The sequence below is a fragment of the Lathamus discolor genome, chromosome 4, assembly GCF_037157495.1.
Source record: "Lathamus discolor isolate bLatDis1 chromosome 4, bLatDis1.hap1, whole genome shotgun sequence".
Taxonomy (NCBI): domain Eukaryota; kingdom Metazoa; phylum Chordata; class Aves; order Psittaciformes; family Psittacidae; genus Lathamus; species Lathamus discolor.
The window spans coordinates 30,768,183-30,792,912 of NC_088887.1; the positions used below are offsets into that span (position 1 = coordinate 30,768,183).

Sequence of the window (24,730 nt, forward strand, 5' to 3'; positions counted from 1 at the left end):
TTTGATTAAGCTGAATGGGGAATTTTTTGTGACCTGTGTGAATGGGCTCTATTGACATTTACAGAATCATAGGAAAGTGCCCTACGATCATCTAGTTCCAACCCCCTGCTGTAGGCAGGGCCACCTTCCACTACACCAGGTTGCTCAAGCCCTGTCCATCCTAGCCTTGAACACTTCCAGGGATGGAGCATTACAAATTCCTTGGGCAACCCATTCCAGTGCCTCACCACCCTCACAGTAAAGAATTTCTTCCTTATATCTAATCTAAACTTCTCCTTTTTAGTTTGAACCCATTACTCCCTGTCATATCACTACAGTTCCTGACGAATAGTCCCTCTCTAGCATCCTTGTAGGCCCCCTGCAGACACTGGAAGGCTGCTATGAGGTCTCCATGCTGCCTTCTCCAGGTTCAACAGCTCAAATTTTCTAAGCCCAGGTTTTCTTTTTCATAGGTTGGGATGAAGTAACAGTGACCAGAAAAGGGCAGAACAACATGGGTGGAAACACAAGTGCCGTTAAGACAGCACATCAGAGTCGCACAACCACTAACCGCCCCCCCCATGCGGGAGGGCAAAGGTTAGCCCTGCATGCGCCAAGGACACCGAGCATCTACGCTGCCAACACCAGGCCACCTGCCCACACCGAGCACAGCATTAGCTTGCATTTCTTGGTGCACACCCAGCAGCGCAGGGGCTGCTGCACGCAAACAAGAAAGCAGAGTTGTGCTCTCAGCAGGTAAAGCCGCCCTCCGAGGGATGTTCTTCTTCTCCACCCGCCGGGAGGCTCGGGGCAGCTCGGCACTGCCGTCGCTGCCAACACAGCCAGGGATCGGCCACTCTGCTACTGCTTCCGGCTGTAAGAGATAAGTCCCCATGCTGGGCGAGCTGCACCAGCCTAATGGCAGTGAAGTGCTGGAGCGGGTGCAGAGAGCACGAGTGTGATGAGGAGCAGCTGAGGGAACCTGGGGGGGTTTAGTCTGAAGAAGAGAAGGCTCAGAGGGGACCTTATCGCTCTCTACAGCTACCTGAAAGGAGGTTGTAGTGAAGTGGGTGTTAGTCTCTTCTCCCAAGTAAAAAGACAAAAAGTAATGGCCTCAAGCTGCTCCAGGGGAGGTTGACTGGATATTAGGAAAAAAGTATTCACAGAGAGGGTGCTCAGGCCCTGGAACAGGCTGCCCAGGGAAGTGCTGGAATCACCGTCCCTGCAAGTGTTCACAAACCGTGCAGATGAGGCCCTCACTGACATGGTTTAGTGGTGGACTTGGCAGCACTGGGGTAACGGCTGGACTTCATCTTAAAGCTCTTTTCCAACATAGCTGATTCTGTGATTCATGGCAGAACCTGGGAACACGCGCAATTGCCGCAGCTCTCCTCGGCGGCGGAGCACCCAACCTCCCTTCCTCTCCTCAAGCGTGTCCTGTTGCCGCCACCGGAAAGTAAAGGCCTGAAGGAGCGCCGCTACCCCACCATCACCCTACCGCAGCTAACACGGCGCTCCGAGCCAGGCTCCGCCCGGCCTCCACCCCTTCCCGCGCATGCGCAGCAGCCCCCGCCTTCCGGGAACGGGTGTGGGCGCCGTTTGCGCTGAGAGATAGATGGGCGCCGGGCATGGCGCTGTTTCTGTCCTGTCTCCTGGTCGCGCTGCCTCTGCGTTGCGCAGGTGGGTCCCGGTGAGCGGGCACGGCACCCGGCTGGCATCTGGGGTTGTTGTCATACCCGTTCTCGGAGGGTGGGGTGTCCCCGGCACCCACTGGCGGAGACGTGCCGCTGCGGGCACTCCCGCTTCGGTCCTGCTGCGCTGGGAGGGGGCACATGGTCCCGGAGCCCGTTGCGGGGGTGCAAAGTCATGCAGGCCTGGGGTCTGGGTAGGTGTGCCTGTCTGCCTCGGTAAGTGGGGCTAGGTTTGTGTCGAGGGCCTTGGGCTCAACTCCAGAGTTCAGCAGCTGTGTGCGTCTCGTTTGCCTTCATCTGGCTCCGTCTCTTCAAGCTCAGCTTGCAATCTGTGAGTTGTAGCGGCTGCAGCTTGAGCGTGGGACAAACAGGTTTTGGGGTTTATTGATTTGCTTCTGCTTTGGGTCCAGTGGTGGTCCGCAGGGATGGTCGGAGATCTGGAGCATCTCTTAGGAGGAGAGATTGCGGGAGCTGTGCCTGTTTGGTCTTGAGAAGACTGAGAGGGGATCACGTTAATGCATATAAATAGCAGAAAGGTGGGTGCCAGGAGGATGGTGCCAGACTCTTTCCAGTGGTGCCCAGCGACAGGGTGAGGAGCAGTGGACATAAACTAAAACACAAGAAGTTTCATCTCAGCAGGAGGAAGAGCTTCTTTCCATTGAGGGTGGCAGAGCACAGGAGCAGGCTGCCCAGGGGGGCTGTGGAGTCTCTCTCTCTGGAGACATTCAAAACATGCCTGGATGCATTCCTATGTAACCTGCTGTAGGTGGCCCTGCCTTGGCAGGGGGGTTGAACTGGATGGTTTCCAGAGGTCTCTTCCAACCCTGATGATTCTGTGATTGAAAGGCATCTCAGTCTAACCTGACAGAGCCTGAAGTATAAATGAGGAAATAAGAGTAGTAAAATTTCAGGGTGAGGATTTTTTTTCTCGCAAGACAGTAATATGTGCCTCTTCTTACTTCCTTAGGCAGCAAGAAAGAGCTATTGAACAAAACCTTTTTCAAGGGGGAAGTGTTGTGTAGCCTGGATGAGCTGGCCTTAAGTAAATTATATTCCTGCATGTTTAGAGGATATTGCGACATGCAAGAGAGAGTATGTGGGCTAAGCTAGGTTGAATAATGGAAATATCATAGCTGTGGGCTAGTGTGTGCATGCTGCCAGTGTGTGCATGCTGCTTCTGATGCCACCTAAACTCTTGAATTCTGTAGAAGAGTGTAGTAGTATTCTAATTCAGTGCACCCAGAAGAAGACTAGAGAGAGGCTGTTTTCAATGGTCTGTACTTTACATTCATGATAGGATACAAACAGAGAAGTAGCAATGGGACCTCTTTTCTGTCTTTGTTTTCAGCCATTTGGTTTGTAGGTGAATTGTTTATGCATCAGCCCCAAATTTCATCCCCAAACTGGAAGCATGTGATACATGCAGCTACTTTGATCAACCCACATGTTATATCAAATGACTAGCATGCCACATACTAAGTTTAAAATTGGAAGTAATTGCTCTGCTACAGTAACCTCTCGCCTTCTACCTTGTGAAAACCAGCAGTTCTTCTCTGCTGCTCCTGTAGAAAAGTTCTTGCAGTAAGAGTTCTGCCTGGTTCTTTACAGCCCCTGTCTGCCCACAGAACCAGCAGCAGTTCAGTTGTTCTGGTGTGCGTTTGGCTGTGGCTTTTATTGTGTTTTTTTCCTTCTTCTCTTTTAATGTCACATGTAACAGTCTTCCTTTTCTTCCCATGCTGAAAGGTTGACTTAAAGTTTCCATTGGTTCTGCCTCATACTTAATGTGATAATCATTGAGCCATTATGTACTTCTGGTGGGATTTCCCCTTTGCTTTCTCCTGAAGGAGTATACTTCTGTCTGGCTAAGTGATGCTGAATGTTTGAAAGTGATTTGAAGGTGATGCATCTGTCTGGTTCTTGTGATGCTGAATGTTTTTTGCTATTCTATAATGTTATTCTTTTCAACCATCATTTATTCAAAATATTACTTAAAATGCTGTAAATTGTGATCTTTATTAGAACAGTTCTGTATTTATTTGAGTTCATTAAAATTTGCCAGGGGAAGGAAGATAGGCAATCATGCTAAAAGCTTTTCTTTAACCTCTTCTTTCCATAAAGTCTTATCTGTCAGTGTTGTCCTGACACTGACACCAAAGTGTCGTTATGCTTTAAGTGAAGAAACATTAATTCAGTTTAAATTTCTGGCTTTTAGTAGTTGATAAAATAAGCCAGGAAGATGTAGTGATTTTTAGATATTACTTTGCATATCTGGTTTCTAGCTAAATAACAAAATTTCTCAGGTAATTAAGCTTTGCTGAGTTTACTCCTTCATTCCTGGGTTCATTGGGATTTAAGAAAACCTATTAGAGAAGAAAATACAAAACACTGAAACTAAGGAGTATTATGTGAAAGGATGGTTGGGTGTATTGTCTATGCATGTCTGTAGTACTGAAAACAAATATCACATTAAATGAGTTTCTGCTATACTAAAGTAAAAGGCTGTTCAGATAGAGGAGCTCCAGTTGCATGTATTTTGGTTTAGTATTGCTTTTGAAGCTATATTGTGTATTAATATCTTAAGCATATTGGAAAAAATAATTTATGTATGTTTTTTTTCCCAGCTCATCAAATTTTTTTACAGCTCACTGTCAAGAGGGAAGGATGTATCAGTTGGGTTCTGCTAGTAATATGCATGATAGAACAGTGTAAGCTTATTAAATCCAGATATAACTAAGCAGGAGGAGCTCACAATGGCTTTGAAAAGCAGGCGTAAGATTGAGAAGTATCCCAACAAACTGGAGAAATACTCTAGGAAAAAGTATGCTAGTACTGGAAAAGGACGTGTTGGGGTCTTTTAGAGAGGATGACAAAGGATGGTCTAAATATCAGTTCAAGGAAGAGGGGAAGATGCAATGTTACAATGCCTTGTAATTTATGTATAGAAGTTTAAGTGCAATGCTATATAAAACCCCAAAAATATTGGGGCACCGCAGTGCTAATTAGAATGAGGATGTTGGGTCATGTGTTTTATAAGCTACATTTCCATTTATTAATCTCAGGGGGAGTATTGTAATTTTCTGAAGCATACTGTTTCAAGCAAGTTCAACCATTTGGAGAGAATGAAAAAGAGAACAATAAAAGTCATTCAGAAAGCTAGAAAATTTGTCTTGAAAACTAAAAGAATTGTTGCTGCCATTCAGTTTTTATTGTTAGTCACATTTAACATAGTTTTCAAGTATGACTGACTTAAAGATTAATACGCTTTAATATCCATTGACAAAGTTACATGGGCTAAATGTGCTTAGGGGAGCCGTAGGCTTGACTCTGGCTTTTGCAGTATGTAAACTCGTGGGCGATGAACAGAAGCTAAGCAAGTGTCCTTGCTGTAAGGAAACTTGGATCTGTTCTGCGAAGATTCGGACCTCCAGTAGAATCTATTAGGAAATCTGATTTAGGATTGCTTTTGTTTTACAGAAAGCTTTCTCTAATCTCTAGTGGTAAGGATAGCAAAATATTTCAGATCAGACGCCTGTAAAAAAAATAGATTATTTGGTGGTGGAAACCATAGGGCATCTTTACACAAACATCTGTTATGTACATAGAATTGGCCACCTGCTTTCCTCAGTGTGAAGTACAGGTGACCTTACAAGGTTTCTTCCAGCTCAGTTTCTGTACTTCAAATATATGAATGGGTGATTATGAAGTGTTAAAATTTATAGAATCACAGAATGGTTTGGGTTGGAAGGGATCTTAAAGCTCATCTAATTCCAAACCCCCTGCCATGGGCAGGGACACCTTCCACTAGACCAGGTTGCTCAAAGCCCTGTTCGACCTGGCCTTGAACAATGCCAGGGATGGAATATCCACGGCTTCTCGGGACAACATGTGCCAGTGCCTCACCACCCTCATAGTGAAGAGCTTCTTCATAATAGCTAATGTAAATCAAAGAATGGTTGGAGTTGGAATTGATGATCATTTAACTTTTAACAAATTTCAACCAAAGACATTCCTCAGAGTATAAAATTACAGCTGTCTCTCTGATTAGATCCCTCTTTTTACCTGCAACAGGAGACGAACAAATGAAAGACCATAATTGTGATCTTGAAACCTCAATAAATAGGTATTTGAATTTGGATAAGATATTTGATTTTGTGGTGAAGATAGTTTGATTGTCAGTCAGGACTGGGAGCCCCTTCTGAAGCAGTCATCTGGTTTTCCTACCAGGGCAAGGAGGAAAGTACCTCATCAAGCTTGAGACAGGTCTACAAAGAGTGCTGTGGGGTTTTTTTCAGGGTTTTTTTTTCTGTTATGTTTTATACTAGATGAAGGCAGAAGGCTGTCCAGTCCAGTGTTCATCTACAGCAGTGGTTGGTAGCTGAGTAGGTAAGAATAAAAAATCAAGTATATAGTCACACTTCACAACATAATGTTATGGCAGTCTGTAGTGTTGAGACTTTGTATTTCACTCTTGAGTTCATAAGCCTGGTAAGAGTTGAGCATTCAGAGAGTCCTAAGGGAAGGCATTCCACAGGTTGACTAAGCATCCAGTAAAGCAACAGTTCAGTTTGTTTGCTTAGAGAAGAGTGGTGCTTGATTTGATGCTTCCACCTTAGTGCAAAGACAACAGCAAACAATCTTTGGCTGCTTGCATTCTTCATGCCACTCACTAGGCATCTGTAGATCTGTCATAACTTCCCTTCCATCTCATTTTCAGGCTGAAGAATCAGTTCTTCTTTCCAGGACAGAAGCTGTTCCATATCTTGGGTTGTCCTTGTCACCCTTCTCTGTCTTGTTCTGCTCTGTAACGAGAATGGGCACTCTAGAGCTGCATGCAGCGTTGGGAAATAAGTCTAAAATGAATTTATATAATGATGTTAAGCTTCCTATTTTACTCCCATAATTCCATATGAGTTTCTAACTTTCTCCCTTTTTGACCATTGCTGTGCACTGACTGTAAGTGCTCTCACACTTAGACATTGTTGTTGAACATAACACTGAACAACTGTTTGAGAATTCCCTGAATTGTAATTGGTAACGGTTACTTTTAACCCTGTAGTGGACTTTAACTTAATTTTACAGGTGATATCTCTGAATAGTATGTTTCTGTTTATTAAAGTTTATTAAAGTAAAGGTAATTGTGTGCCATTGAAAACGGCTCTTAATACCTTGTTTCAGCAGTTTGTAAGGAGGATTAAAAAAAGGGTAAATGTCAAGATGGAGTCCAGCCTTGTTCAAACTTGCATGAGAAGGTTCTCAGAGAAAAAGGCAGTCAAACCCGAGGCTTGTGACAGTCGTCTTTTGTGCCTGTAACCAAAGCTGTTCTGGAATAAACCCTTTAGTTCTCTGTGTGCTCCTACTGCAGGGCTGGAATAATGTTAGAATCCAGACCTGGTTTTTTTATAATACTGTTTGTGTCCAGGGAGAGGATATGATTATTGCCTGTGGTATTTACCAGCTTTTAACAGAAGCTGGCCTTACTTAAACATTAGTTGGATGTCTTACATAAGCACGTTTTTTGTAACTTGGCAAGAAAGTGTACCTCGTTAGAGCAGGAGTCTTGAAACCGTTTTGTTTCTGCTTCCAGGCTTCCTTTTTCCTGTCTGACCTCAAATGAAAAATATTTATTGTAAAGCTGTATGCTGTGTATGAGATAAGGATTTGAAAATGTGGAAAAGCTCCTTTGGAAGTGCAGTGAATATTTTATTTCCTAACAAGACAAACAAAAATGATAGTCTTAAGATACAGTAGCATTTTTTTTCCTATGTTGGAGCTCTGTAGGTGCATTATTGTTCTCAACTAATACTGTGTGTTATCGAACCCTACGTTTATATGGTTTACTCTGAGGTTTTATGTTGTTCAAGGTAAAGAATCTGCGTTGGGAATCTCCTGTTGTAAAGACTTCTAGAAGTTTAGTACTGCTGTGGCAGGTTTTTAAATCTGGTATGTGTGCTGCTAGAGAATTCAGGAAACCAAATCTTACTTTTGGTCTGCTCTAGGAGGCTATTCAAATGTCAGAGGTTGAATTACATTCCAAAAAGATGGTTTGAAACAGGTTTTTCATCATGATGTTTAGTAAGGTAAATATTTAAACAGATTGAGTGTATAAATTATATTTAAGTCTCTGCAAATACATGAATACACATATTTACAGCGAGAAGCACTACCCTACACTTTAGATGTGAATGATGTCAATCTGTTGATGTTTCTTTACAACTGAAATTGAAGGTGTTATGCTGTATCATGACACTTAAATAATCTTCCACTGGCTCATGAAGCAACGAGTTTTGCTAAGCAAGGTTATAACATTCAATCTCTCAATTCCTGTAGGTGGTGATATTTTTCAGACAAATTTGGTGGCTCTGACAGGCTTATACTTTCTATGGTAATAGCAGAATTGGGGGGGGGGTTGCTTTAAACTATTATTATTATTAAAAGCCAGTGGAACTTTTTTGTTCCAGACTTTTTGATTCTTACTGCAAACATTCTCAAATAAAGTGAAAATAATGTTTTCCCATGAAGTGAGCATTTCCTCTGTGAAGAGCTATAAATATTCAAAACTGCTGGTTTTTTTCAGAAATCTGAACTAGCTGCCTTTGTTATCATAAGCTTTTTGGCTGAACTGTAGCCATCTGTTAGATAAATATCTGAAAAAAAGAGTTGTTTGCTTTCTTATTTTCTGATGATCAAATGTGGTTTGGCGTTCCCTGGGCTTTATCTTAGTCTTTCAGCTTAGAGGAGTAACAAATCAATGCATTGTAGAAGAAACTCCTGTAGTGGGATCCACAGGGTTTTATTGAATTGCTTTTCTTTCACGTTTTGTGCTTTCAGGAGTCATTTCCAAAAGTCTGTGCGTACCACTTCAACTCCAAGACTCCAAAAAGATCTTGGAGACTTCAGTTTATAGATCACTTTTCTATATACCTTTCCTTTTTGGAAAGAGAACTTGGACATCATGTAAAATATGAAACAGTTTTTGCAAGGAAGGGACAGTGTGAAAATCAAATTCAAGATAACCCATTAGATGTGCGAACAGACTTTGGTTGCCCAGGAGAAATAGGATGTATATATTCTGATTTCTTCCAAATATAATCAAAAAGCAATTTCAGAAACATGGTGACTAACGTATGTTTTTAGAGGTTGTAGCCATGGGGAGGTGATTAATAATGTGACACATAACTGGTTAAAAATAGAGTCACACAGAGGTGTCTGTGGTGATTTGATTTTTTGAATTATTTTGTGGATTTTATTATTTTTCCCCTGATGTGTTAGAAGATTAGAGTGCATTCTTAGAAGACAGAGAGGTATTTGCTGCCTAGATTGTACATAGCCTGGGTTGTCAGCAGTACCTGGTATAGGGTAGCAGGCAGAAGGATTTAGATGAAGCTTAAGCTCTGTAAATCTGGATATTCTTGGTTGGTGGTTTTGGTATAATTTTAGTGACTTCTGCCTGAGGTTTCCTCAGTTCGCGTGTATTCCCTGTGCCTTCACACTGTTTCCCTTTGCTCTGTAAGCCACAGCCTGGTTTAGTTTCTCGTAAAGAAAACTTTCACTCCAGACTTTCAGCCCTGATTAGAACTTTCTTGCCTCACCGCTTTGAAGCAGTGCCATATACCGCTGTGAAGTAATTCAAAATAAAGTACTTCAGAAATAGCTGGATGAGCTTCAGTTTCTGTCAGTATCAGAGTAATTCCTTCTGCCACAGCAGTTACCCTCATCTGTCCTCTGATACTTGAATTGTATCTCAAATGGGACACCTAGGATTCTGCATATCTCAAAGTTAACGGTAAAGCAGTCTTCTGTAGGAAGTGGAATATGAGGTAATTATGAGGCATGTGGGGCTTTTAAAGTATTTTTGAATGGTGGAGAATAGAGGAGAGAGCAAGCTCTCCAGCAGATGATTCTAGCATGCATGCTTCCCTCCTGTTGGCAAGCTGCTGGTTAAGCTTTCTCTTGTCATGGGCTGGTCCTTCCCTTGATGTCATGGACATTCTTATATGTGTCCTGAGACTTAGCACTTGCCCTCCGTAAGTCCACAAGCACTGCTCTTTGTGTAAAAGAAAACCCAGGATTACCGTGAGCAGGATACAAGATCTGCCATGCGGTGAAGCATTGCATGAGGGGGTTTATGCTCAATACGTTTAATTTATGGGAGTAACACGTGACATAAAACAAGTCTGCTGCACTCAGTCTGTTTTGCAACTGTGAAACGATAGTGTTAGGTCAATCCCTAGCAGTGTGCAGCTGAGATCCAGATGTTGGATCCAACTAAAAAATGTGAGCTTAAAGGCATTTCAGACTGCTTATAATCAAGAGAACACAGGCGTCCAATGTTACAACTGTATAGACCTTTTTTAAAGGAGTGTGGGGAGAAAGATTTTAAGCACAGAGGAAGGAGCTGTGTAGTGAAACAAGCAGAGGAGCTACCTGATGCACCTCTGATAATACATATATATGGCACTTGAGTATATATATATCCTGAGCTATATATTGAAGTGTCATTTGAGTAGTGTGGTGTTTTCTTAACTCTTACTTTTTTTGTTATCTCAGTGTAAAACTCCTTTTTTCTTTTTTTAACAGAAGTTATTTTGAGTCATGTGCAAATTATTTATCCCTATCTTTGTATACCTTTATGTTACTGTCTTGTAGGCCAAACTAATCTGAGGAGTCCGGAGGATATTCAGGTCTATGTTGTAAATACAAATTTCACTCTAAGTTGGAACTACACTGGGAATGATACCAATGTGACATTTTCAGCAGAATACAGGTGGTAAGTAGTAATTTTATTCTAAGCCAGCAATGTCTGACACATATTTGTGTAGAAGAGCATATTAATTAATTACTATACTTCTCAATACTGTCACATAAAACTCCTGGAGATGGTTTGAAATCCAGAAAGTAGAGGCTGGGAAGACCAAGTCTGGAAATGAAGTGGAATCCAAGCGTTGTCCTTCATTTCATAGAATCATAGAATAGTTAGGGTTGGAAAGGACCTCAAGATCATCTAGTTCCAACCCCCCTGCCATGGGCAGGGACACCTCGCACTAAACCATCCCACCCAAGGCTTCATCCAACCTGGCCTTGAACACTGCCAGGGATGGAGCATTCACAACCTCCCTGGGCAACCCATTCCAGTGCCTCACCACCCTAACAGGAAAGAATTTCCTCCTTATATCCAATCTAAACTTCCCCTGTTTAAGTTTTAACCCATTACCCCTTGTCCTGTCACTACAGTCCCTGACGAAGAGTCCCTCCCCAGCATCCCCATAGGCCCCCTTCAGGTACTGGAAGGCTGCTATGAGGTCTCCACGCAGCCTTCTCTTCTCCAGGCTGAACAGCCCCAACTTCCTCAGCCTGTCTTCAGACGGGAGGTGCTCCAGTCCCCTGATCATCCTCGTGGCCCTCCTCTGGACTTGTTCCAGCAGTTCCATGTCCTTTTTATGTTGAGGACACCAGAACTGCACACAATACTCCAGGCGAGGTCTCACAAGAGCAGAGCAGAGGGGCAGGATCACCTCCCTCGACCTGCTGGTCACGCTCCTTTTGATGCAGCCCAGGATACGGTTGGCTTTCTGGGTTGCGAGCGCACACTGAAGCCAGCTCATGTTCATTTTCTCATCGACCAGCACCCCCAAGTCCTTCTCTACAGGGCTGCTCTGAATCTCTTCTCTGCCCAAGCTGTAGCTGTGCCTGGGATTGCTCTGACCCAGCTCTGACCATGACCTTGCACTTGTCATGGTTGAACTTCATAAGGTTGGCATTTCTCTCATTCGTATTTAAAATTAGACTGTTAACCAGTTGTGACATGTTATAAATGCAGGACACCCTTGGTAGTAATGCTTAACAATCAAGTGGTTCTTCGAGAAGATTAACCTGTGCACTTAGAAATGTAGTATTTAGATTTATTTATTCTCTGGTGATTTGGATTGGGTTTGGTGTTTTGGTTTTCTTGGGGGGGGATGGGACACGACACATATTGTGTGCATTTGTTTTGCTTTTAAATTAAGGTATATTGTGGCCACACACAGATTTTTGAGAGAATTTTCAGTGTATTTTGGGGGTAATTTGTCAGTATTTATGAATCCAGATTTCTTGTCTGCAAATTTTAATCACCGGATGTGAAACCATTTTTGTTCTTAAATGCTTCCTTGATTTTACACATTTGGTGTTTTTAAAATACTTGTATTTTTTCTGAGAAGAAACTATCAAAAAACACTTCTGTGACAAAATCACTGAAGTTCTTTATTTTAGGATTGCCTAGTGTATAATTTTAGGTTTATTTAAAAAGAAAAAGCCAACACCAAACACCTCCTCATCTTCAATGTGTAGATGAGAAAGCTGCTTTGAAAACAGTTTTATTTTAAAAACATAATTCTGGTCTGAAAGATGAAATGGGCATTGAGGATAACAATTACTGTTTCAAGTCTGTGTCTCTTTTCTGGTCAGGACGTACTTAATCTGTGTATGAAATGTCTTTCTTAAAAAGGTGTGTATGTTTGTTAACCCACAAGAAAAATAGCTTCTGTAAAGCTGATTATTCCAACGCTTAGTGCTGAACTCCCTTTTTGTCCTTTCTTTCTTTTCCCCTAATCTACATCCTTTGCTAATGTCAGAATTTGGATTTATTTTTGCTGGTTTTATGCTCTTTTAAGCACATCTTGCCATCAGGACTTCTAAATTTCTTCCGACAAATTATAAAATCCTTGGCAGCCTGGGACTGTGTACTAAGGATATAATTCTGGATTTTGACCATTCTTTGATGTTGTTTTCTGGCACTGTGTGTTCACATGGTGAATAAAGCAAGCTGGTGTCAGACTTTTCAGAGTGATAGTTAACCTTTGGCAATAAGGTTAACTTAATAAATTGATTCAGTTAATGAATTAAAATTGCAATATGAATTCCAGGGTAACAAAGTAGATGACATTGCTTGCATTGGTGTTGGTGATATAACAGCGTTAAATGGTGTGACATTTACTAGCATTAAGAAGAATAGGAAAAGAATCTCAAGACTTAAATTGCGCCTTAGTTTTATTTTGGGGTGTGTTTTCTTTCTTACAGGTTTGAAGATACTGAGGCAAATGGAACAGAGTGGAAGGGGTTGCCTGGGTGTCAAAATGTTACTTGCACAGAATGTGACTTTTCCTCAGCAATAACTGAATACTATGATACGTATCATGTGCGTATAAGGGCTGAAAGAAGGGAAGAAGTGTCTCCATGGTCTAGCACTTTTGAAATGATTCCATATTTTATAGGTATGAGCTCCATATATACTGTAACATTTAATGTTCTTCAGCACATTATTGTGGAAAAAATTTAGGTGGGTTCCGTGGCTCATTACAACAGAAGCTGGTGGTTTTCTCAACCTGAACATAATTTAAGGTGTTTGCAGGTCACGGAATGTTATAATTCTCTCTTTCTGGAAAGGGGGAAATACTGTAAGTGATGTTTTTTCCTGACAGAGTTTTCTGTCAGTCTGCATTTTTCTAGAATTTAGAAAAATCCTTTTTGACATCGGACTTTTCTGGAAGTTTTCTTCTAACTTTGTGACTTTTCAGTAGTTACAGTACAGTATGCTGCTGAAGCCTTCCCTCAATGCTGGATTGATTTCTTTGAGCTCGGTTTCTTGCCTTGCATGTTTGAGAAAAACTTATGCTGATTTTTCACTGCAGGTTTTAAAAAACATTCAACAAGTAACACTGCATTTTGACTTCATTGCTTTTAGAACAAGGTAGCAGCGCTTGGTTGCTAGAATAGATTTCTATTAGATACTGACTGAGACTCATGAAAACTAAGATCCTATAGGCAGTTACTGTGATCTTGTTGTTGTCTTAGAATAATAAGATGCTATAGGCAATTAGTATGGGCTTATGAATGTAAATTCCTTTTTTTATCTTGTTTAAATAATCATGCTTGACTTTTTTTCTTTTAATATTTACAGCTCAGATTGGACCCCCAGGAATAGTGTTGCAGTCCATGAATGGAGTCATAAAAATTAAGGTTTCTCCTCCAGAAGAAAATGAGGTCCGAAAAATGTGGATAACCCCTCTAGATTTTAAATATAAAGTAGTTCTCTGGGAAAATTCATCAAATTCAGAGGTGTGATCACTTATAATTACTTTTTAACCTTAATATAACTGTCAGAGATGTACTTCAATTGTTTCATGTTCTAAAATAGAGTGGTTTAATTAGGTAACTGTGTATAACTGTTGTTATGCAGCCTTTAAATTGGGAGAGGGTGTTTGCTTTTCTGGGTTTGTTTTTACTGGAGGATTGCCTTAGATATTTTGTGAGAAGAGTCTGTATTTCTATGAACTAGATTTCCAATGCATGAGAAAGAAGATGAAACTATCTCACATGTGTTGGATCAGGAACCACCCTCAGCCAGCAGGAACAGGGAGGGAAAGAGTCCAAGGCAGTGGGAAAAAGCATTTATAGTAAGGCATATAGATATAAAGGAGAAGTAAGAGGCTAACTTGATCTTACTGAGACCATACAGCTTGACTAAAGCTGTCAGTATACTGTTCTGTGTCATTAACTAAGGTCTCTGTTTCTACACTGTAGGTTGGGGTTTTTAGGGATTCTTCTGAGGTCTTGAATTTGTGAACTAGTTTCCAAGCCATAATGTGCATCTCGTACAGCAGCTCCAGTTATTCTGTAAAGACCAAAGTAGAAGCAGTCTCTTTTTTTTTTTTCCCTATCCTTTTAGGGGAATTGGTGCCAGCTAGATTAGGGCAGGAACTGAAGAGTATCTATGTTCCTTTTGAAGACTTAGTTATAATCATTACACATCAGAGTGGGATGGGGGTGGAAGCTTTAATTTAAGTGCAAGCTGTGTACAAAGGTTAGTCGTTGAAAAGTCTGGTAAACTGAAAGCAGAGAGGCAGCGGGAGAAGGCAGGGGAAGTTTTTGCTCAATTAATTGAGGGACGGAAGTGTACTATTTCTCTTCTGACTATATGCCTGAATCTGTGTGGCGAGTAATGCGTCATGTAGAGCAGTGCCACAATCCCTCCACACTTTCATGTGCTTAAAGGAGCATGATGTATTCCTTCCTTTCAGTCACGTGGCTAAGTTGGGACTTCCCTTTAGCATTTATTCAGCTTATATATTGTCCTCAATTCCCTATTTTAGGACTTTTAAGGCATAATATATAAATGGGCTGAAATCTGGAGGAGGGGGAAAAAAAATTACTGCTCATAAGGAAGAACAGTTCTCTTCAAATGCTGTTTGCAATTGTTTCTTACAGTTCAGAAGTCAAAGTATTTTTCCTACTGACACAATTGATGATCTTGCACCAGACACTACCTATTGTTTGAAAGTTCAAGCAACTCTTCCTTTAGAACTGCAGGAAGGCTTATTCAGTCCCATTCATTGTATAAAAACAACCCGTAAAGGTACAGAGTAAAATTGTCTTGTCTTAAAATGATTACTTAAACTGTTGCAAAGTAAATTTTTCTAAAGCAATAGAAATAGGCAGAAGTGCTACATTCTTACTCATTTTGGTATAACAGCAGACTTGACAGTGATGTATATTTTCTATTTTAAATCAATATAAAATATGTTGCCTATCAATATTAGCCTTAGTAGTACAAAAAAGATTTTGCTCTGTGGCAAATTCTGTCCACTAATTTGTATTGCAAAAGCTACTTTCTGTATTTTGGGAAATTGAGGATTTTGAATTTGTGACTGAATCAGGAGGGAAAGGGATGTGTATGTAGGCAAAAGCTTTTTGTATACTTGGCAGTAAGTGAATGCGTATGGAGTTGTGCTAAGCTTAAAGTAATACTGGTTTTTATGCAGGCCTTGGTGAGTTTATTATTACAGATTTTGAAGAATGGCTTAGTGGCAGTTTGCCACCAGTCGTTGCTTGTTTTGGATGTCTAAATTCTTTTGTGTGTGCTTCAGGTGTGAGTTTAAGTACTTCTAAATGTTTGTTTCGGGAAAAAAATTACTGTGGGAACGTCAAAAGTCAAACATTAGATTGAATGGATGGTACATCAAAATCACTTCATGTTTATACATGTGTATTTTACATGTTTTTCTCATGAAGTTATTGCTGAACCAGTTTTCTATTACTCTCAAGTTTCTTAATTTTTTCTGAATTAAGTAATTTTTGTTTTTACTTAAGGCTTAATATGCTGTATATTATGTCACTGACTTTGATTTGCATCTTTATAATGGATGAAAACAGACTACTTTTTTAAGTATTGGACAATTTACATGAGAAATACCCATTCAGTGAGAAACTGTTGTACATAATATAAAACTTTTCAGTAATTGTATATTTCCTTTTTATTTTGACCAGTGAATGACCTACTCTGTGCAACAAATCTGAGAATTCTTGCTTTGAATATGGAATTTCATCTACATTGGACTAATCAGTATAAACAACATGTGAGCTACAATGTACAGTATCTCATGTGAGTTAAACATTTTCCATATCTCTGTTTAAAGAGGCTTTGTCACTCTAAATGCCATCCTTTGTATTTTGCAAATAGTTACTAGAAGTTAAAGTGAAATACTTACAAAAAGTAGTTATTCATTGTTACATTGGGGTACTCCATCTGAGCAGTGTGGCTTTTGAAAGAATTGCGTATAACATCATATTCTAGAATTTCAGGGTACTAGGCTTTGAGAGTGTAAATACCAGATGGAATGGACTACTAAATACACATTAAGTTTTAAAAGATGTTTGCATTGCTTCATTAGAAATTAGATGACTAGAAGTGGGTAAAAATGCAGGTATTCAAGGTTTCAATTGTCAACAAGTTTGATTACTTCTGGTCAGATCCCAGCATGGAAAAAACCCCATCACGTGTATAAAACTGTATCTTAGTATCCAATTGTTGCACAAATATAGTGGTCAGCATCTAAATGAAGAGGAGAGATATCTCTAGCATTCTTTTAGAACTCCTTTGTCATGACAGAAAAATACTCAATTTAATGGAACTATATAAAAGCTTATTTGGATTTTAAAAATGTATAAAACTGATAAATAATCCTTCTGTTGAGGCTTCACAAAGCACTAATTCATATTTCCTGATCCAGTTAAATTCGTTGTTTCAGTTATAAATGAGAAAATGATGTTCCAAATATGAGAAATTCCTAAGAAGCCCATTCTTCCAAAATTAACCCCCCCCTGCGTAACACAAGTCAGCATACTCTTCCCCCCCTTTCACCCTGACTTCAAAGGCTTCATGTCAAAAACTGTTAAAATATCTCTTGCAGTGGGTATCTGAAGAAACTTCATGATGATTACTCGGTGAAGTGGCTCAATGTACATGCGTGTGAAAACATCACTGATACACAATGCAACTTTTCGTCTATCATCACTACGACTTCTGGATCTTACTACCTCCGTGTGCAGGCCATAAATGAATATAATAGATCATGTTTGTCTAATGAAGTAAAAGTAGATCCTCTGATAACAAGTAAGCAACATATTTTCTTAAATTTACGTTTCTCAACAAACTTGTACTTAATGCTGTTATTTGCAAAAAGAAACGTGCTAGATTAATGAAACTAAATACATAGTTCCTCTACAGAAACTGTTGTGAATCCTGGCCTCATCAAGTTTTTTCCATTGTCTTCTCCATTCAGCACAGCCAGTATTTCACTGTATTTAGAATTAGATCATTTCCTTTACAAAACTGAACCATAAAGCTGCCATTATATGGCATTTTATAATATCACTGTGTACTGCATTGATCACTGTGTGTGTTTGTGCTAGAAATACCCTTAGTCTGACTTTTTCCATTCACAGGGAGCACTTCTTTATCTCAGAAATGATGCCAAAGTTGAATAATTTCAGAATCTACTGCCTTTATTTTCTTGCGCATCATCTCTCATCTCCTCCGTCTCTCTACCACTGCACAGTGCACCCTGAATTTTGTGCTGACGCAGTATTACATTGGCATACAACCCTGAAAAGCTTCATGGAAAAGCAGTCTTAAAAGATGGTGACTTCTAAGCCAAAAATACACTTTCCAGAATGAAATCACAGTAATTTTTGTCTTTGTTGCACGTTTTGATTTTTGTGAGAAATGTGACCTTACTAAAAGATTTGACTTCAAGTCAGTCATAAATGTCAAGAAATGTTTATCTTTAAAGTCTTGGCAATAGATTATTCTACAGTAACATAAGGGAACATAGGTAAATAATGCATCAAGAGAAGACAAAACTGTCATGCTTCTTGCTTTTCAACTATACTCTAACTGTGAAAGAGAGTATATGTGAAAAAGAGAGTCCGTATCCTGAGGAGTCGTTTCACTTTGGCATGCACAGATTTGATCCCACAGCCTGTGTATTTCATGTCACTGAAACTTGAAGAAGCAATAAATGGATGTGGAAAGAGAAAATAATTGAAATATTTCTCAGGACTCGAGATTCTGAATAAAGCTATTAGTCAAGTTAGACTTTGAAGTACACATTCTTAGAAACAGACACAGATTTCATTTACAGTATGTTATGCATTTATTTTTTTCTTATTATTATTTCAGTCTTATTTTTAACTTTCTTTTTTCTTTTTTTTGAAACATCTTAAGATGAAATTGGCCCTCCTGGTGTAAAGCTGGACATCAGTAATGCTTTGCTCCACATCCAGATTTCTCCTCCAGGAGGATCTGAGAGTGAAGTCATGAGAGACCATTATGACTTGTCTTACCGGCTTCTGTATTGGAAGAATTCATCAAATAATGAGGTATGAAGTAGTTCAGTACTTAAACAGTAGATAAAATTTGTTATGACTTAAATACGGAGTTTGAGCTCTCCTTAAGAAGCTTATTTTCAAAGAGGCACGTATATGGTTTATCAATCGTGCAATTAATTTGTTTTATTTCGCTTTGCTGAAAGATTCTTCTAAAAATCTGGTCAAGATTACTTTTATCACAAAGTAATTGAGATTTTAATCTCCTTCCATTGATGTGGCTAAAGTGTAACAATTTGCAGAATTGCACTGAGTTTTGTACAAACTGCTAAATAGCTCACTTTAGTATGGAAGCTGTAGGGTTCTTGTGCACTGTCTTTGTTATCGTATGACTGTGTGCACTGTCTGAATTAAATGTAGCTTCCAACCTCTCCAATTCTCTTTTTGTATTTGTAGTTTAGCTATATGATACATTACTATATGTATCATAAAACGATGAAGTCTTGCATGCTTTTAATGGATCTTTCCATATTCTTTAAATGCTGCTTACAGTAAAATATTTTACAGTAATCAGTAAACGGGTATGTGTAAATATATGGAAGAAGAAAACAAACTGCAACAGGAAAAAGTTTTGCTTGGCACGCTACTTTGAACTGTAAAATTTCAGTATGGTGAAAGCAGTTGGTTTTTGCTGATGTTTCCTGAATGTGTTTGCTTAGGAGAGAGTTGTGTGGTTTCTTTTATTTAATCCAAGCGCAGAGCAGTGTCTGACAGTGTCTGAAGAATTACTTCTTCAGCAGAGGCTGAAATTCTAATCTATTTAGGTGACTCTTGTACTATTTATGTGCATGTTGTTCTTCCATTTTTTTCTTTTTCAGGAGGAAATCAAAGTGAAAGAGATAAAACAGACAATAGGGTCAATCTCTGATCTAACACCCTCGACTTTGTACTGTGTAAAAGTACAGGCATTTTCAGAAGCTTATAACAAAAGCAGTCATTTCAGCAAAGAGGAATGTATCAAAACACCTGGAGGTAGGAAGAGCGTGGGAATTGTTACACCTCTGGAAGGAAAATTGTTAACCCTTTATAGGCATTTGCAAGTCTCACTAGTTAAAAAACATTTGCAGCATGAATTGATGGCCTCAGAGTTGGCACCTAGCTGGGCAAAGATCAAAAATGTCAGTCTTGTTACTTTGCTGCTCTGTGTTCTCTCCTACAGCTAAACTGCTGCTGTTCTGACCTGATCACAATTACATTTTGGTTGTTCTAGAACACAGCTCGGTTTAGAAATTATCTCAGGTTAATAACCGTAATGATTATGAATTACAATGCACAATGCCTTGTTAATAGGCAGACTTTAATTTCCAGTGCTTTCAAGATATTTTAGGAGGGTGCAAGGAATCACTAAATGCTGTTTTCAAGAGTACTTATTTTTTAATTGTCTTAATTCTGCTGTGAATTAATTATATTCAGAAAAGCTCCTGTGCTGAAGTGTGAAGAGGCAAATCATCAGGCTCATTATAACTGCAAACTTACCTTTTGCAGAATGAGAATACATTTGTAGATGGATTACACTACTCAGAACGTAAAAGCCAGTTACCTGTTGAATTTAATTTGGCCAGTTATCTTGTATTAGCAGTTGTAATGCTAGAAAAATTGCTAAATACCCAAACTGACTTAAAACTGAGAAAATGTAATAATAGTAATGCTACTTTCTCATATCTTAAGCTTTTAGGATTCATTTATATTGTAGTCCTCAGTGCTTTGTCTTTATCAAGCCTAAGAAGAAATAGAAGTTACTTTTTTACCTTCATAAGATAATTTTTTTTAATGTATTTTACTAGTTAGCTACTAGTTTTCCCTGTACCCTTCTATACAGATATCTATCTATATCATATTACAATAATGAGGCTATTGAAGGTCAAGCAGTACATCCCAAGATTCGGTATTGAGAGACAGCCCTGTACTTCTTGTACATTCTTATATCCCAGTGAGGAAATCTTTAATTCTTTGATCATTTGTACTAACTGGAAATAGAGATAAAAAGACCTGATTTTCTCAGCTTGTTTATTTGTAAAGTGTTTCCTGGTATGTATTGGTTTAAGTATGTTCAAACTCTCTTCAGTTTGTTTGTTAAAGAGATAGTGCCAGAGAATACGTTGCAAAGCAGAAGGGTGGAAAGGAAGAGGAAGCTTGCAAAACTCTTGCAACTTAAGCACTGAATAGCTCGTGAATATACAGATAAAAGATTTCTTTGACTACAATATCTTGCTATCAAAAGCTGGATTCTGTCATGCAAACTCTTTCTACCATAAGGTCTCGCCCTTAAGTCCTGGAATTGAACCTAGCTTGTTACGAGGTTTTCCACATTTCCTGGGTTAAAACAGGAATGCAGGACCATAGACTCACAAACTGGTTTGGGTTGGAAGGGACCTTAAAGCTCATCCAGTTCCAGCCCCCTGCCATGGGCAGGGACACCTTCCACTAGACTAGGCTGCTCGAGGCCCCATCCAGCCCAGCCTTGAACATTCCAGGGATGGGGCAGCTACAACTTCTCTGGGCAGCCTCTTCCAGTGCCTCACCACCCTCTTCGTAAAGAATTTCTTGCTTATGTCCAATCTAAACCTACTCTCCTTCGGTTTAAAACCGTTGCCCTTTGTCCCATCAGTACAGCCCCTTGTAAAAAGTCTCATTGCCCGGTCATCCAATTTTTCATTTACCAATACCCCCAAGTCCTTGTGCCTTGGAGTTAGACCATGCATGCATGCAATAGCACAATAGATTTACGTGCATCAAGTGCTTCATGGTAGCTATGTGCAGACTTTTTGTCCTGCTGTTGAGTAGTGACATATAACTGGGAATAACTGGATGATCCTGCCTGGAATGCCTGTGTTCTTGTAAAGAATGAGTATTGTGTGCTGGTTTTTTAATAACTTTCAGATATTGGAATGGCATCATTTATTGGATGATCATTTGTGTAATGATCATCATAGCTGGTTATAGTACTGTAGAAATGCGAAGTGTACTGTAGCTGATTTGGAAATAATGTGTTCTGTAATGTTTGTAGTTCAAGAATACCTAGGCTGAATGTGTTTTATTAACTTTTTTAGATAAAATTTTGCCTCTGGTCATTTTAGCAACGTTTGTAATTGCCCTGATTGCTGTCTTCCTTGTGGCTGTGCCTCTTGTTTTTGCCCTGTATCAAGCCTACAGGAAAATCAAATATGTGTTCTTTCCATCATGCCAACCTCCTCTGAATATAGAGGTAAGATGAGATGTATTTTTCTCATTCGTTAAGCAGATGTATTTTTAGAAAAAATCATGCAAAATATTAAGTGTTTATCCGTTATTCTGTGTTCTTATGGGTATGCCAAGATTAATTATGTAAGTTTTAAGAGAGTGCAGCTATTCCTATGGAAAAAATGGGTACTATCAATTTCTAGAATTCTGTGATTAGCTAATATTTTAACTTCTATGGTTTTATTTCTATCTGCAGAAGAGTTGTTAGCAAGCCTTCATGCCAGAGTGTGCATGTCTACCCAATGTGATACTATACTTTTGCCCTGCTGAGTGAGACCAGAAATGCTTTCCAGTTGTGTTACCTGGAAGAGCATGCTGTAGCCTTTTTGCCAGCCTTTAATGCTCAGAGGAAGTGAAAATGCAAGCCCAGTCTTCAGAGGAAATTTTAATGTAGCAGGCAGCAAATATTCCTACAGTGTCGTGACCTACCAGCCTGACTGGTCTCTAAATGTTGTCCAATTTCCAGCTGAGCCTGGCACAGGTAGTACTTGATAGGGATCCTGTTCTGAAACGAACAGGGCAACATGTAAGTATTGGTGTATTCTGAAATGCTTTTCACTGTGCTTTCCTCTATGAGTCTTCAAACACTGACGTTGAGCAGTGTATTACCTTCCTACATAGGTTATCATGCAATCATCTCACTGAAGCTCCTAGGATAGGCAGCATACAAAGCTTTCTGAATAAAGTGGTAATTTAAAACCAGTCTTGTAGTTTACAAGGGCAAATCTGAATTTAAGTTATTTGTAGGGCAGCATTTTAGCTGGTTTGTTTAGTAGAATGGTAACATAATTAATGCATTACTGGTAAACATAATAATTGCAGTGCATATTTGGAAACTTTTTTGATGGGTTTGATATAAATGACCACTTCAGAGAATAGATTTAAAGTACATAGGATAGGCAGGAGTGCACTGTTGAGAGCTTTATAAGGCTTGCAGCGGCTTACTTCCTCTTCCTTGTTTCAAACTTTGCTTTATAACTGATGATGATTTGTAGACTTTACAAGCATACACCTCATTCCCATGCTACCATACGATCTTTGAAACTCATCTAAATTAGGATTTTTCTTTAGGTCTTCTGTGGCCTCATAAGTCTATAGTCAATAAAGTACCACAATTATATAGATGGTTGACAACTACAGGCATAGGGGAAGAGTTGAGATTAACTGTAGTCATTCTTTAGTGTTTGATTTTACAAATGCAACTAAACTTTGCCCTAACTTTGAGTTTGTGAACTTAAGGAAACAAATGGTATTACAGGTAGAAAACCTCATGATGCTGCTGAACATGATAAGCCAGATTTGTACGGCTATGGTTTTAAGCAGAATCATTATTTCGGTATTACATATGAACGTTCATCTCTTTTTTTCTGCTTCTTTTTTTGCAGGGTTTTGGAGGACAGCTTTTTAGCAGTCCTTATCTGTTAACTGCAGAAGATCCAACAGAAAATTGTTCTATAATTGAGACTATCATCACAGAAGAAGTAAATCAAATTGTTTTCAAAGATTACAAACATTCTAAACAGAGCAGTCGAGACTCAGGAAATTATTCTAATGACGACAATACAGAAAGCAAAGTATCAGAAGAAATGTTAGAAAAGGAAACAGTATAACATCTAAGAAAATAAAAGCCATAATGGGACTGGCAGCATAATAAACATGTAAAAACTTTTAACTGGGACAATACCAGCTGAAGGAGAACAGTGTCACTTTGGGATCCTTGTCTTCAGGTTTCCAAATCTGCACTTTGTTAGTGGAAAGTTACATGCCCTCTCTGCTGCAAGCTAACTGAAGTTCCATTACAGCACACTTGATTCCTCATACCTTACACATTTTGACTGAGTCTTCATCATGTGAGAAAAAGAATACTGTCTGCCTGAAGAGGAGCAGATCTGCACACTTTATATATTTGAACCTGGTAACCTCAGCAAAAGTTTACTCTGTTCCACAAGAAGAATTTCTGACTATCCTAAAGATTTGTTTTAAATGCCAGTGTGTACTGTGACAGAAGCCTTAAATTCCAGTATTGAATCTTATGATGTTTACACAGGCAGAAGGAAATAGATGCCTGATACAATTTTAGGAACTTTTCTGACATTTTCTTCCAGCCCCCTCAGAGGCAGTGCTTTTTGGTTCATCTAGTCCAGAACAAGAGATGCAAGGAGCCCAAGAGCAGCCTCAGTGAGGTAGCTGCTCTGAGTCCACTTGTAGAATTCCTTGTGCATGTATCCCACTGGCTTGTGCATACATCTGTGTCCCTGTGTCAGGGTGCTCTTTTCCCATAGGGTGAGTATGAGGAGGGGAAAAGGCAGGAAGGAGGTTCACTTCACTTTACCATAAAGGAAAATTTCAGAGTGGAAGTTCTTTCTAAATAGAGGTTGGGTCAAATAGATTTTCACTGCATTTAGGATGAAAAACAAACAGAAACTGAAATGACAAAAGCATGTTAAGAGGCCTTGATTTGATTTATTTATTTTTTTTAATTAATGCTTCTAATTGAACTGTGTCTAGAAGTGTGAATCCCTTTTTAACAAGGAGGAAACTTCCTTCTGTAATTAGAAGGACCAAAGCTGAATTTAGAAATGCCTTTTAACAGAAAGATGAGGAGCTTTTCCAGCTTTTAGTCTCATTTTGCCAACAGACTCTCCTTTGGAAAAAATATAATAATCTGCTGCAATAATGTTTCAGTTTGCATACCACTTTCTTCTGGAGTAATTTTTAAAAGTAGGTTGTTTTGTATGAAGAAATTGATTTAGAGTAAACTGGTTTTGAGCTTCATGTTGTTTATTGTAACAAACTGTTGGTATTTATATGTTGGTTTTTTAATTTTGAAGATGTGATCTAATTTTATAAATTGTATATCCCTGTGTTCATTGAAGAACATAATATATTTTGCACATTTACTTCTTTATCCCTTTCTTGGTTCCATGTATTTTTGACATAGTGACGTTGAAGCTACACTGTGGATACTTGGGAAGTTTCCCGTAAGCCTTCAGTTATTCTTCCTTCCTAAAAAACCCAATGTGAACAATATCATATATAAATTTAACTGGGGCTTATGTTGGGAGTGCTGCATGATTTAGACAAAGTGCTAATTCATTTTCTGAATCAGGGCTTAAAAC

The 24,730-nt window shown here is 39.3% G+C and overlaps 1 protein-coding gene across 2 annotated transcripts; it reads left to right on the plus strand.

Moving 5' to 3' along the window:
• The first annotated feature begins 1,552 nt into the window (after positions 1-1,552).
• Positions 1,553-24,517, plus strand: IFNAR1 (interferon alpha and beta receptor subunit 1). 2 transcript variants are annotated; one of them, XM_065676842.1, is made up of 11 exons: positions 1,553-1,659; positions 10,317-10,437; positions 12,726-12,919; positions 13,606-13,763; positions 14,913-15,060; positions 15,972-16,086; positions 16,895-17,097; positions 18,211-18,365; positions 19,190-19,343; positions 21,422-21,576; positions 22,997-24,517. In XM_065676842.1, exons 1-11 carry the CDS (start codon positions 1,608-1,610, stop codon positions 23,219-23,221), a joined length of 1,680 nt encoding a protein of 559 aa, XP_065532914.1. In that variant the 5' UTR covers positions 1,553-1,607; the 3' UTR covers positions 23,222-24,517. The 2 variants fall into 2 exon arrangements, with proteins under 2 accessions (XP_065532914.1, XP_065532917.1); XM_065676845.1 differs by having other exon boundaries at positions 21,449-21,576.
• Positions 24,518-24,730: the final 213 nt, after the last annotated feature.

Excerpts from the sequence above, each read along its gene's own strand:
- IFNAR1 (XM_065676842.1), top strand. The coding sequence starts at position 1,608 with ATGGCGCTGTTTCTGTCCTGTCTCCTGGTCGCGCTGCCTCTGCGTTGC. Across the intron at positions 10,438-12,725 it reads TTTTCAGCAGAATACAGGTG|GTTTGAAGATACTGAGGCAA; the intron begins GTAAGTAGTAAT and ends TCTTTCTTACAG. Across the intron at positions 18,366-19,189 it reads AGAATTCATCAAATAATGAG|GAGGAAATCAAAGTGAAAGA; the intron begins GTATGAAGTAGT and ends TTTCTTTTTCAG.